The sequence below is a fragment of the Pezoporus wallicus genome, unplaced genomic scaffold, assembly GCF_028554395.1.
Source record: "Pezoporus wallicus isolate ANWC-B61680 ecotype Strahan unplaced genomic scaffold, APGP_CSIRO_Pwel_v1 contig_14321, whole genome shotgun sequence".
NCBI classification, from domain to species: Eukaryota; Metazoa; Chordata; class Aves; order Psittaciformes; family Psittacidae; genus Pezoporus; species Pezoporus wallicus.
This window is the reverse complement of record NW_026643070.1, coordinates 1-14,203: the sequence shown is the minus strand read 5'-3', so window position 1 is coordinate 14,203 and position 14,203 is coordinate 1. Positions and strand designations below refer to the sequence as shown.

The 14,203-nt window shown below is 62.0% G+C and overlaps 2 protein-coding genes across 2 annotated transcripts; one reads left to right on the top strand and one right to left on the bottom strand.

Moving 5' to 3' along the window:
• Positions 1 to 6,075: 6,075 nt before the first annotated feature.
• Positions 6,076 to 8,218, top strand: PAIP2B (poly(A) binding protein interacting protein 2B). The gene is made up of 3 exons (XM_057396616.1): positions 6,076 to 6,262; positions 7,132 to 7,308; positions 7,989 to 8,218. The coding sequence occupies exons 1-3, from the start codon at positions 6,116 to 6,118 to the stop codon at positions 8,043 to 8,045; spliced, it is 381 nt and encodes a 126-aa protein (XP_057252599.1). The 5' UTR covers positions 6,076 to 6,115; the 3' UTR covers positions 8,046 to 8,218.
• A 2,086-nt stretch (positions 8,219 to 10,304) lies between these two features.
• On the bottom strand, positions 10,305 to 13,853 carry LOC130592362 (N-acetyl-D-glucosamine kinase-like). The gene is made up of 9 exons (XM_057396615.1): positions 13,699 to 13,853; positions 12,852 to 12,950; positions 12,624 to 12,765; positions 12,429 to 12,539; positions 11,504 to 11,616; positions 10,976 to 11,063; positions 10,796 to 10,893; positions 10,631 to 10,709; positions 10,305 to 10,551 (listed from the first exon to the last, which is right to left on the bottom strand). Exons 2-9 carry the CDS (start codon positions 12,909 to 12,911, stop codon positions 10,361 to 10,363), a joined length of 882 nt encoding a protein of 293 aa, XP_057252598.1. The 5' UTR covers positions 12,912 to 12,950; positions 13,699 to 13,853; the 3' UTR covers positions 10,305 to 10,360.
• Positions 13,854 to 14,203: the final 350 nt, after the last annotated feature.

Here is a 14,203-nt window from a genome sequence, read left to right as displayed (position 1 = left end):
GCGGCATCGGCCGGGCCCGGCCGCAGGTAACGGGGGGGCGGCGGCTGCAGGCCCCGGCAGCACCGGGATGGGCATGGGGAGGGTGCGGGGCTCCGGAGGGGCTCAGCGGGCCCGGCCCGCGGAGCTCGGTGCCCCCCCCCCCCCGGCCGGCTCCTGGGCCGGGTTGTGTGGGGCCAGAGGAGGGGGTTCCCCCGGTGTGGGGAGCGGTGCGGTCAGAGCCGCCGTGGGGCGGGGGGAGATGGGGTCCTCCCTCCCTCCCTCATCCCCTTGGACCCGCTGCCATAGGACACGCCGCGGACAGGCCCGGCCGTTGCTCCAGAGCGGGAGTCGGGCAGGCCGGCGTGCTGTCGGGGCAGGTTGCGGTGGCTGGAAGCCAGGTTATCGCGTTTATCCCCCCCCAAAACCAGCGCCGTGGGGGCTGTGGAGGGTCAGCATGCGGCACACGGGCAGGACCCGCCTCCGAAGGGGTCCTTGTCCCCACCTGGCCCCTTCCTGCCGCATTCCCGGGGGATGGATACGGCCCCCGCAGGCTCCCCGTGGAGCAGCCGGCTCCTGGCTCCTGCCCTTTGGGGATTCAGTTACGGGCCGGTTCCTCAGGTTTCAGCCCCGGCGTGCAGGGACACGTCTGGGGCTGCTGCAGGAGCCTCCTGGCCAGGTAGGGAAGTGCCTGTTGTGGCGACAGCTCCATGGGACACGCTATGGGCTCTGCCCCTTCTTCCCTCTTAGGCTGCATCTTGTGCGGAGCTTTGCTTGTGTGAGTTGGGCTCCTGATGCGCTGAGGTGGAAACACATAGGGAAAACCATCGGGAGTGCCCGTGCTTCCTTTGGGATCATCCCAGGATGGTTTGGGTTGGAAGGGACCTTAAAGCCCATCCAGCTCCAACCCCTGCCACGGGCAAGGACACCTTCCACTGGAGCAGCTTGCTCCAAGCCCCTGTGTCCAACCTGGCCTTGAGCACTGCCAGGGATGGGGCAGCCACAGCTTCTCTGGGAGCAGCAAGAGCTGGTGTGGCTCCCAAAACACAGCTTGAATCACCATGGATGCCCTGTCCTCCTTGGCTGCTCTGTGCTTCCCTTCCCCAGGCCTGCTTGGAGGATAAGCGGTGGGGTGAAGCCTGGGATGTGCCTACAGGGAACGTGGTGCCTCCGTGTTGGGCCTCAGTGCAGACAGAGGTAAAGCTGCTCCTGTGGAGTGCAGAGCCCTCAGTTCTCCCTGTCCCTGCCTTGCCCTGGCACGGAGCTGCGTGGGGTGACCCACATGCTGGAGGGAAGGGATGGGATCCAGAGGGACCCGGACAGGCTGGAGAGGTGGAACCTCATGGAGTTCAACCAAGCCAAGGGCAAGGTCCTGTCCCTGGGCTGGACAGGCTGGGGGAGCCCTTAGAGCAGCTCCAGTGCCTAAAGGGGCTCCAGGAAAGCTGGAGAGGGGCCTGGGACAAGGGATGTAGGGCCAGGCCAAGGGGAATGGCTTTAACCTGCCAGAGGGGAGACTGAGATGAGCTCTTAGGCAGAAGCTCTTCCCTGGGAGGGTGCTGAGGCGCTGGCACAGGGTGCCCAGAGAAGCTGTGGCTGCCCCATCCCTGGCAGTGCTCAAGGCCAGGTTGGACACAGGGGCTTGGAGCAAGCTGCTCCAGTGGAAGGTTGGGGCTGGAGGAGTTTGTCCTGGTTCCAGCTGGGATGGAGTTCGTTCTGTCCCTGCTCGCTGCTCCAAGGCTGTTTTGGCTTCCCCCTGAGACCAACACTGATAACGCCCGTGTTCAGTTGATGCTCAGCTCAAAGAAGGGGGAGTGTTGAGGCTGAAAGGGAAATCAGGTCTGTGAGCATCTCCAGGCCCCAGCACCGGCAGCATTCCATGTTCCCGGGGCCTTCGCAGCACTTTTTGCCTGTGGGAAGTGGGGATTGTTCCTGTGGATGCAGATTGAAGCGGAGCAGGATGAGATTATCCCCTGGCTTGGAGACGGATGCGGTTCCTCAGCAACCGAGGGAGATCCGTATGGAGAGCTCCGCATCTGCTGCAGGCCAGGGAGCAGGAGAAGGGATGCCAGGAGGGCAGCCTAACGTGGCATAGCCCTGGAAGAGCTGGCATCTGCTGTTGGTGGGGCTGGAAGTGGTGGGAGCAGTGGGAGACTCCCAAAGGCTGCAGCAGGGCTCCAGGTCCGTGCTCCGGTGATGGTGGTGGGAATAAAACCTGAGGCACTGGAATAATGGGAAGGAGAAGCTTGGGAATGCTGGGGAGAGGGAAAAGGTGCAGCTGGGCTTGGAATTGCAGGGAGCTTATCTGCAAAGGGAGATCAGGGCACGGGAAAGGCTGCAGGTGGGCAGAGGATGAGGTGGAAGTGGGGCTGAACCGGCCCAACCTGTGGAACACGAGGAGGAGGAGGAGGATGTGTGTGAGCTGACACAGGAGAACCCTGTCATTCCCTTGGGAAATGAGGCCGATGAGCTCTCTTCTCTCATTGCTGCCTGCAGGAGCAGAGGGGTGGCCTGCAGGGAAGGTCCAGCCCTCTTCTCCCCCCTCCTTGTCCCCCTGATCCATCCCTCCTGGCCTGCGGGCTGGGGACCAGTTTGCTCGTGCTCCAGTTTCTCTGCACTGGGGAGTTTCTGCACTGGGGATGGGGGGGGACTGGGTTTCTTCTTAGGAATTACCTGCAGGTTGCAATGTGAGTGATGCTGAAGCCAAAGTGCTGCGGGGGGGAGGCTGAGTTCACACCCATCCATGATCCTCCTGGGAGCTGTGGGGCAGGGAGGGAGGAGAGCTGGGAAAGGGCACAGGGAGAATCCCAGCCTGGTTTGGGTTGGAAGGGACCCTAAAGCTCATCCAGTCCCAACCCCTGCCACGGGCAGGGACCCCTTCCACTGGAGCAGCTTGCTCCAAGCCCCTGTGTCCAACCTGGCCTTGAGCACTGCCAGGGATGGGGCAGCCACAGCTTCTCCATTCAACCCCTTCCAATGCCCCCCCACCTTCATCCATGAGCTTCCTTGTACCCCATCCATCTCCCCTGTGGCAGGTTAAAGCCATTCCCCTTGGCCTGTCCCTACATCCCTTGTCCCAAGCCCCTCTCCAGGTTTCTTTATGCTCCAGGCCCCGTCCAGCCTGGCTCCGTGCTCTGGTTGGTGTTTTCCCTGCAGCCTGCCTTGCTCCGGGTGGGTTTTCCTGCTCCCGGAGCTATTCCTGGAGCCGGGAGCCCTGCCTGGGCAGTTTTCCCCATCTCGGAGCTGCTGGAGCAGCCTCTGCTGAGGTTTTGGCTCTGGGAGGATGCGGAGGTCGGGATGGCCCTGCCTGAGCCAAGCACGCAGCTCTGCTCCCGCTCCCTCTTAACTCTTTGGGATAAGGGCAGGAACGTGGCTCCTGCCACACTTGGGATGCTCCGAGGGGTGAAACCAGCCCAAAGAGGGACCCGTGGAGGGTTTTCCCTTCAGGAATTCCTCAGTTGTGTGAGGTTGGTCCGTGAAGCTTCTGCCCTTCTTGCATCTAAAAGTGTAAGGTCCTGCCCCTGGGATGGAGCAGCTCCAGTGCCTAAAGGGCTCCGGGAAACCTGGAGAGGGGCTTGGGATGAGGGATGTAAGGATAGGACAAGGGGAATGGCTTTAACCTGCCAGAGGGAAGAGTTGGATGGGATACAAGGAAGGTGGGAGGACACTGAAAGGGGTTGAATGGAGAAGCTGTGCCTGCCCCATCCCTGGCAGTGCTCAAGGCCAGGCTGGAACCTGTAGCCATGGGGTGCTTGTCTCTGAGCATCACCCAGACACCAGACGGAGGCGGCATTCCCCTTTCACGTTGTTCCGTACCTATCCCAAAGGACGCCTCCCTCTGCGGCTGCTCTTCCAGCCCCAGGTGAGTGTGGGAGCATGGGGAAAGCAGGGGATGTTGGTGCAGGCTGAGCAGGGACCTCCGTGGGCAGCAGCTCCATGGAGCTCCTCGGGATTTCCGTGCTCCCGAAGGGGATGAGCAGCTCCTGGGAGGTGCTTTGTGTGCTCCGGATGAGGATGCTGAGCTCCCCTCCCCATCTCGAAGCTTCTTTTCCTTTGTTTTTATCGTCTGCTCCATTTTCCAAGGGAAAAGAGGAAGAAATCCAAGAAACCTTCGTTACGAGGCAGCAGATTCCTCAATCCCGGTCAGAGCTGGCGCTCTGCAGCCCCAGCAGTACAGCAGAATTCCCCTGGCTCCATGCATATTCCATGGAGCTGAGTCAGAGAAACACCACCCAGGCCAGAGCATCCATTAAGCCAGGCTGGAAAATGCACGTGGGGAAGGAGCTGGGGGCTGTTTGGAAACCTCTGGCTGCAGCAGGAATGGCTCGGGAAGGTTGGGAATGGCTTAAATTAACAGGGGAGGTGGAGGATGAAAGTGATAGGGAAAAATCCACAGGGAAATGACTGCCCTGGTGGGAATTAAGGCCCTTTGCAGGGATCAAGCCTCTCCCAGGAGTTCCAGGAGCAGTTCCTGAGCATCCAGCCCTGGCTAGGGCACCAAGACACATCATGGACCTCTCAGAGCCTCCACGAGCTCCCAAAGGCTGGGAGAGGAGCAGCATCCATCCCACTGGAGCCTGGGCTTGTCTCTGCCTTTGCTGCAGTAGCTCAAGGCAATAGGATGCTGGTGAGCATCAACAAGGGCATCCCCATAGGGATGAAGGTGTCGCTGTGCCCCCCTGCCCCAATCCCGGGATCAGGTTAGGTCCCTGCTGCACAAAGATGCTGCGGATGGGCTGGAGGTGGTCCAGAGGAGTGATCCATGGGGAAGCAATGTGAGCTCGGCAGCTCCTCCTCCCCAGCCAGGGGGGTTTCCCGCTGTGTTTGCTGCGGGTGGCTCGGGCCCCACGGCCGTGGGGAGCTGTGGGTGCTGCGGTTTGGGAGCAGGGCCATGAAAGGGTTGAGGCAGGCTTGGCTCCGCGTCCCTGATGGCTTTGTGAGCAGCAGCAGCAGGGCTTTCATCACGGCTCCTCCGGCAGGACGGGTTCTGCAGGTGGGACAAAGCAGATCCCCATCCAGGGCTCTGCTTCCAGCTTCCCCCGATCCCAAAGGGGACACGGAGAGCCGGGAGCCCAGAGCCACCGGCCCCAGGCACCATCTCCTCTGCTCCCAGCTGTGTCCATGGCCCTGCTGCTCCCCAAAACACAGCGCAGGAAGGGTTTGTACCTGCACATGGGATGCTTTGGGTGGGAAGGGACCGTAACCCTGTGCTCAGCTGTGGCCAGGTTGGACACAAACCATTCCATGATTCCTCTAAACCTAAAGGCTCTTGGGGGGGGGGACTCCCCGGCTCTCCCCCTCCTTGAGACCAAACCACCCCCCTTTTTCCCCTGGGAATTCCCGTTTTCCAGCCCCTCTCCTGCAGGATGCTCTCCGGTTCATCCCAGCGCTGTGCTGGAGCTGGATGCAGCTCAGCTCCGGATGAATCCTGCACCAGGGAGGTTAAAGCATAGAGCTGGGATGTCCTAATGTGTTGTGTCCGTGCTTTTCATCCACGTTGTGTTGGCCTTAGTCAGTGTTTGGCTATTCCATAGGTTTTTCCTATGGAATTCTGTCTCATTTCTCAGTCTGTACATCCTTCCCTCCGTCTGCTCCTGAGAACCCTCCGAAAGCTGAGGTTTGGGATCCTGTAGGGTCTCTCTTGCTTCAAGCCATGGTACTGTGGCTCTAAAGATCTCCTTTAGGAGAAGGCCACCTCCATGTCACAAACCAAAGGGATTTAGGGAAATTCCCTCTAAAACCCAGGGAATTATGGCAGAAATAAAGGGACATGTGTGATGTTCTGCCAGAACTGGAGTATTTGGGGTTAGGGAGCACTCTGGTGCTGTGGTGCTATAGGGTTGGCTGAGGGACAACCCAGTTGTGGCCTTTGGGTGTGCTTTGTGGCGGGTTTCAAGGGGATGGGATGCTGGGATGGGTTTGGGATGCTGGAGCCTTCCCAAGCCCTGGTCACAGCTCTCCCTGATGGGTGAAACCCATGGAGGAGAAGGGCCGTCGGTGCCAGGGGTGTCCTGCTGCTGCCAGCACTAGGGAGGAGGGAAAGGAGCTGGGAAAAGCCTTGAAGACAGGAGCCTGGAAGCTGGCATGGGTGGGGGACAGGGGCAGGGTCCTCACCCCCGTGTTCTCCTCCCCACAGTCCATAATGATGAATGGGTCCGAGCTCGGCAGCCCGACGGGATCCAGCCCCAAATCCAAAGAGGACCAGGTGGTGAACGGCCACGATGAGAAGGAGAACAACCCCTTTGCGGAGTACATGTGGATGGAGAACGAAGAAGACTTCAACAGGCAGGTAAGGCCAGGAGGGTGGTGCCAGCTCCGTGCAATGGAGTTGAGGGGCCAGAGGGAATTCCCTTGGTGGGCGCCATGGAATGTGTCTGCACAGGGATGCTGGCTCAAGGGAAGTCATCCCGTTTGTGTCATGGGATCAACCAGCTTGGAAAAGAGCTTGAAGCTCATCCAGTCCAACCCTTCCCCAGCACTGCCAAGGCACTGAGGGCCTCGTTGCCGCAGTGTCGGATCTGCCTGTAAGGACGTGGGATGGATGGAGTCGGAATAAACCCCCCCCTGTGCCTCTGGGCAGCTCTTTCCCAGAGGGATGGGGATGGCTCCATCATCTTCTGATGGGCTTTGCCATGGTAATGCAGAGCTCCCCCTGGTGTGTGCTCAGCTGGAGGGAGAGGAGCAGCCTGAACACCAGTGCCTGGAGTCTGAGAGGGTTTGTAGCCTGGATGGGTCAGCACTGAGCTCCTGCAGTGGGTGCCCCTTGATCCCGGTGGAAAACTCCATTCCTGAGAGTGGAACGGGGCGATCCCAGCACAAACATGGGCTGGGGGAGACGGGAAGTCACAGAATCCTGGAATCCCAGCTTGGGTTGGGTTGGAAGGGACCTTAAAGCTCATCCAGTCCCGACCCCTGCCACGGGCAGGGACCCCTTCCACTGGAGCAGCTTGCTCCAAGCCCCTGTGTCCAACCTGGCCTTGAGCACTGCCAGGGATGGGGCAGCCACAGCTTCTCTGGGCACCCTGTGCCAGCGCCTCAGCACCCTCACAGGGAAGAGCTTCTGCCTAAGAGCTCAGCTCAGTCTCCCCTCGGGCAGGTTCAAGCCGTTCCTGCCCACAGCCCCTTCCCAAGGTGTGACTGACGCCTCTCTCCGGGCAGGTGGAGGAGGAGCTGCAGGAGCAGGAGTTCCTCGACCGCTGCTTCCAGGAGATGCTGGAGGAGGAGGACCAGGACTGGTTCATCCCATCGCGGGACCTGCCCCAGGGCATGGGGCAGCTGCAGCAGCAGCTCAACGGGCTCTCGGTGTGCGATGGCCACAGTTCAGAGGACATCCTGGTAAGGAGCGTGAGGGACGTGCTGGGAGGTCAGTGTGGGCACAGGACCTGGCCCGCGTGGTGGGGTGGAGATCCTGGGGGGCTCCTGGGTGGCAGTGGGGTGAGAGGGGCTTGGGCCAAGGGCCTGTAGGGCCAGGCCAAGGGGGAATGGCTTTAACCTGCCCGAGGGGAGACTGAGCTGAGCTCTTAGGCAGAAGCTCTTCCCTGTGAGGGTGCTGAGGCGCTGGCACAGGGTGCCCAGAGAAGCTGTGGCTGCCCCATCCCTGGCAGTGCTCAAGGCCAGGTTGGACACAGGGGCTTGGAGCAAGCTGCTCCAGTGGAAGGGGTCCCTGCCCGTGGCAGGGGTTGGGGCTGGAGGAGCTTTAAGGTCCCTTCCAACCCAAACCAGGCTGGGATTCCATGGAAACAGACTGGTCCTGGAGCAAACCCATCCCTGTGCCAAAGCAAGAACTGGGAGACACAGCCACCACCTCCTCCTGTGTTTCCCCTTCAAAACCCACTCTGGGAGTAGATCCCTTGGAGCTGGCACTTGCTCAGCCCCATCCCCAGGTCTGTGAGGACACAAGGGCCACGTCACATCCATGGCACCATCCTCAGCACGCAGGTTCCTATGGAATGATGCTGGTGTGGGGGATCCCAGCGTTTGAACCCCTGATGATCCCTCTCCATCTTCTCTTCCAGAGCAAAAGCAACTTGAATCCAGATGCCAAGGAGTTTGTGCCTGGCGTGAAGTACTGAGCACCCCGGCAGGCTCTGGAAGGACTGTATCCCTGCTTTGGGAATGTGATGGGGATGGAGGGAGCGGAGCAGCCCCCAGCTGGACTCTGCACCGCGCGGAGCCGCTGCCACGTGGTGAATCTTCCTCTATGCTTCAGGTCCCTTCTTTCCCCCCTCCTGTTTTCTTTTTTACCTCCTCCTTTGTATCATTTATCACCTTTGGGGGCAGGTTTTGCTTCCCAGGACTCCTGGCCTTTAGGTCTATCCTGGAGCCCAGCACTTCCCTCTGCTTCCCAAGCCCATTTCCGCGTGCGCTCCAAACCCATCACCTTGTTTGAGTAGGATTCATAGGGATCCCCCTGTACCCTCCCCAGAGGCAGCAAAGCCACCCCAGGGCCCACACTGGCATTCCCTGCTCCCGGGACACGGGATTCCCTTGGCTGAAGGGAAGGGGAGGTGGGAGTGTGAATCCCAAACGCATCCCAGCCGCTCTCTGAACACTAACTCCTGCACTGCTTCATGGCTTGGGGGAGCTCTTAGGGAAGAGCAGAGCCATCCTTCCATCCCTCCTTCCATCCTTCCTTCCATCCCTCCTTCCATCCATCCCTCCTTCCTTCCATCCCTCCTTCCATCCATCCCTCCTTCCATCCATCCCTCCTTCCATCCATCCCTCCTTCCATCCATCCCTCCTTCCATCCATCCCTCCTTCCATCCATCCCTCCTTCCATCCATCCCTCCTTCCATCCATCCCTCCTTCCATCCATCCCTCCTTCCATCCATCCCAAGGGAAGGGCAGCTCCTGGAAAACACAGCTTCTCCTTAAAGATTCCCACCCCCGAGATCTGGAGCTTGTCCACAGGATGAGCTGCAGCTCTGGAGCATTTATACCTTGGAAGCAAATCCCAGCAAGACCAGGAGGGAGCTGGTGTGGAGCTGCTGCCCTGGGAGAACAGAGGGGTCCTCTGCAAGCCGAGTCTTGGAATGGTTTGGATTGGAAGAGATCTTAGAGCTCATCCCGTTTCCAGTTCCCCTCCTTCCCCTTGGGCAGGATCTGGTTGGGCTTCAGCTCCTCAACCACCACCCGGGTGCTCCTTTGGGAAGCCAGGGGCAGGAACCTGTATCCAGGGAACTCCAGAGCTCCCTGGGGAGGGATGACTCCGAGTTCTGGCTCCAGTAACCCAGGCAGGAGCTGCTGCTCCCCCGTGCGGGTCTCACCTCCCGGCTGATTCCAGCATTCCCTGGACTGCACAGGGCCGTTAATGGAGCGGGATTAGGGATCCCTGTGGGATTTGAGGACATGGAAGCTAATGGCCTCTCCGCAGCCCTCAGCCTCGTTCAGCTCCATTAGCTCCTGGGGTTGCTGGACCGGAACTAAGAGCGAGCGGAGCTTTGAGCTGATGGAGCTCCGGCGCTCCATGGGTACCCCAGCTCCAGCCCTCATCCCCGCGGGGCTGCTGCCTGCCCGAGGAGCCTGCAGCAGCGGGTGCCCAGCTCCACCACAGGGGTGCTTTGGGCTGGCACAACGCTGGGCCTGCAGCGGGGATGGGATGGGTGCAGGGAAGGGCAGCCCCCGGCTGGGCTCTCTCCTGCAGCGCTAGCACAGATTCCCCCCACCCTTTCTCTGGTTTCTGTTTGGTTTCTGCTCAACCCCCTCCCCGTGCTGTACATTTGGGAAAGGCCTTGTTAGAAATAAACCTGTTTGGGAAGGGAGCAGAGCGCGGGTTCTGAGGTCCCTGTTCAGCTCCAGCTCCATCGGATGGGGCCAGGAGCACACTGGAAAGGACAGCAGCAAGCACCGGCCCCATGGTCAGAGCCTCAGCACCAAGGACATGGAATGTAAGATGTGAAAGCCAGGGGAGATGGGACCTGGAGAGGGGCTTGGGACAAGGGCCTGTAGGGCCAGGCCAAGGGGAATGGCTTTAACCTGCCCGAGGGGAGACTGAGCTGAGCTCTTAGGCAGAAGCTCTTCCCTGGGAGGGTGCTGAGGCGCTGGCACAGGGTGCCCAGAGAAGCTGTGGCTGCCCCATCCCTGGCAGCGTTGGACACCGGGGCTTGGAGCAAGCTGCTCCAGTGGAAGGCGTTGGGGCCGGCCCTCATCCCGATTCCATGTTCAATCCCAACAGCATCCTCCTTCCACTTGCCCCTGAGCGTCACCTCAGCCCCACAGCCACGGAGCCCAACCTCCTTGGGCACCGAAACAGGAACCCCGGTGCTCTGTTCTCCATCCTATCCTCCCCCAGCCCCACCGTGCCCATTCCCCCCCCCACTTCCCCATTTCCCTTTGGATGTTGCAACCGTTTTATTGCCCAAGCACCCCCTTCCCCGCCCGGGGGGGGTCACTGGAAGCTGTGGCTGTAGAAGACATCCACGTTGGCGGCACAGTCCAGGGGCAGAGCCGCTCCGATGCTGCGGGCACCGAGCCGGGCCCCCCCCAGCGCCGAGGAGCGCTTCAGCTTCAGGAGGCTGAACCGGGAGAAGCCGCGTCCCGCAGCGCCCCCCCGCGCCTGGGTGAGCACCTGGATGAACCCTGAGGGGGGGGCACACGCGTTATGGGGGCAGCAGCACCCCCCACACACACACACCCACCCCAGTGCATCCCCACTCACCCTCCTGCATCCTGTCCCAGCTCTTCCACACCGAGCCCACGCAGATGATGGGCAGCCCCAGCTCCCCCTGGAACAGGCTCTTTGGGGGGGTACAGAGGTGAGGGGTGGCACTGGACACCCCATTTCCCCCCCCTCCCCTTCAGGTCCCCCCCATGCTGCTCTCACCGTGTGCACCTTGGGCAGCACCGCGGCCACGTGCCGGGCCAGGACCGCCCCGGCCTGGTGGAAGAGGTGGCAGCAGAGCGGGTCCCCGGCCTGAGCGCCTGGGGATGGGGGGGCAATGGGGTGATGGGGGACACGGGACCCCCCCTCCATTGCTCTTCCCCCCCCCCCCTTTATCCGTACCCTCCGCCAGCCTCTGGCAGAACCCTGCAAACTTGGCCTTCTGGAAGGAGCGGTAGAGATGGGGCAGGAGCCCCGTCCTGTCCTGGATCTGGGGGGGGTGATGGGGGTACACTGTGAAACACCCCCCCCCGGCACCCCCAAACACGGTGTGTGAACAGGACCCCCCCAGCACGCAGCCCAGAGCCCCCCGTGGACCCCTGGGACACAGCCAAGACCCCCCCCAAGCCCCTTGGGTCCCCAGGACCCAGCCCAGAGCCCCCCCCACCGACCCTGACCCCCAGCCTTAAGCCCCCCTGAACCCCATCACGCAGCCCAAAGCCCCCCAGATCCTGACACGCAGCTCAGAACCCCCAAAGGGCCCGGAGCATGGAGCCCCCCCCAGACCCCAGCACAGAGCCTGGAGCATCCCAGGATCCAGCCCAGAGCCCCCAAGACCCCAGCGCCCAGCTTGGAACCCACCAGGCCCCATGGGATGAAGCCCAAACCCCCCCTCAGGACCCTGTAACACAGCTGAGGACCCCCCAGCACCTGGAAGTAGTCGAGCATGGCGTCCCTGACGTATCCCACGTCGTGGGGGGGCTCCTCCAGGTTGTCCATGCTGTCAAACACCACCTTGACCGCCCGGTGCGCGATCCAGAACGCTGCGGGGGGAGCCGGCCGTGGCTGAGACCCCCCCACAACCACCATCACCATCATCATCGCCATCACCACCACCATCATCACCACCACCACCATCATCATCGCCATCACCACCACCACCATCACCACCACCATCACCACCATCACCACCACCATCACCACCACCATCGCCACCATCACCACCACCATCACCACCACCATCACCACCACCATCACCACCATCACCATCACCACCACCACCACCACCATCACCACCACCACCATCACCACCACCACCATCACCACCACCACCATCACCACCACCATCACCACCACCATCACCACCATCACCATCACCACCACCACCACCACCATCACCACCACCACCATCACCACCACCACCATCACCACCACCACCATCACCACCACCATCACCACCACCACCATCACCACCATCACCACCATCACCACCACCATCACCACCACCACCATCACCACCACCACCATCACCACCACCACCATCACCACCACCATCACCACCACCATCACCACCACCACCACCACCATCACCACCATCACCACCACCACCACCACCACCATCACCACCATCATCATCGCCATCACCATCACCACCACCATCACCACCACCACCATCACCACCACCATCACCACCACCACCACCACCATCACCACCATCACCACCACCACCACCACCACCATCACCACCATCATCATCGCCATCACCATCACCACCACCATCACCACCATCACCACCACCATCACCACCACCATCACCACCACCACCACCACCATCATGTGCCCCCCCCGGCCTCACCTGAGCCCTCATCCCCCATCATGTGGCCCCAGCCGCCGCAGCCGGTCTCCGACCCATCGGGGTTGATGAGTTTGCAGTTGGAGCCGGTGCCCGAGATCAGGACGATGCCGCCTGCGAGGTCCAAGCCCATGGGGACCCCCATGTGTGCGTCCCCCCCATGTCCCATTCCCCCCCCCCGGGCCCGTCCCCCCCTACCGCGGTCGGTGGCGGTGGCCATGGCCCCCTCGGCATCGGTGGTGATGGAGAAGCTGCGGCTGAGGTGCGGGAAGCGCCGGTGCAGCTCCTCCAGCAGCTTCCCGATGGCGGCCTCCTGGTCCCCCCCGCTCAGGGACAGCCCCTGTGGGGCAGCGAGGGCCCGGTCACCGCGGGCTGGGGGGGACCCACGGAGGACCCATCCCCAGGGAGGGCACTGGGGGCTCTCACCAGTGAGAGGAGGGGGACGCGGGGGTCGGCCCCGGCCTTGCTCTTGGCCTCGCTGACCATGCGCTCGATGCGCAGCAGGCACTGCTCCGAGCCGATGAGCTGGGGAGGGCACGCGGTGAAACCCCCCCAGCCCAGCCCCAGCCCCGAGAGCCGTTCCCAGAGCCTATTGGAGACACGGGGGACACACCGAGACCCCAATCCCCATCCCTACATCTCATTGGAGACACTGACCTGAGAGATGGGGGGGACACACCGAGACCCCAATCCCCATCCCTAGATCTCATTGGAGACACTGACCTGAGAGATGGGGGGGACACACCGAGACCCCAATCCCCATCCCCATCCCTACATCTCATTGGAGACACTGACCTGAGAGATGGGGGGGACCCCATCCCTACATCTCATTGGAGACACTGACCTGAGAGACAGGGGGGACACACCAAGACCCCAATCCCCATCCCTAGATCTCATTGGAAACAATAACCTGAGAGATGGGGGGGACACACTGAGCCCCCCAGTCCCAATCCCAAACTCCATCCCTACATCTCATTGGATCTGATGAGCTGAGAGATAAAGGGAGGACACACTGAATCCCCCCCCCCCCATCCCAATCCTAGCCCCAAACTCCATCCCCAAAGCTGCTCAGAGCCAATGAGCTGAGACACAAGGGGGACACTGAACCCCCCCAAATCCCAATCCCAGCCCCAAACTCCATCCCCAGAGCATCACCCCCATCCATGAGCTGTCGGCAACATCCACCCCCTTCTCTGCTGGCTCCATCCCACCCGAGCACCCTGGGGGCACCCAGGGCCACCCCCCATTACCGTGTCCTTCCCCCCGGGCTCACCCAGTGGTTGGTGCAGGGCCCCTCGGTCTCAGCCAGGATCCGGCCATCACCGGACACCACCACCACGGTGGAGTGGGTGCCCCCCCTGCAGAGGGGGGGACGCTGCCGGTATCACCCCTGCACCCCCCATTCCGGGGCGCAGGGGACCCTGCTGAGCCCCATCGCCCTGATCTGCACCCCCCAGGGGCCCCCTGCGGCCCCCACACCAGCACCTGGGGATGCTGGGGGGGGGGACGACGACATCAGGATGGGCCTGTGGGATTTGGGGTCCCTGGGGGTGCTGGGACCAGGATGCGGTCCCTGGAGGGGGCCCATGGATGGGGCGGGTGTGGGATTAGAACTGGGGCCCTGGGGGGGGACGCTCCCCAGGACGGGGTCCCTGGTGTTGGGGGGGGTGGAGCTCCTGACCCCCCCATCCCGCCCCATTGACCTCGGGCCCCGGCCTCATCCTGCACCGGGCATGAGGGGCGGACCCGGCTGTAGCCCCGTTCCCAGGGACCGGGTC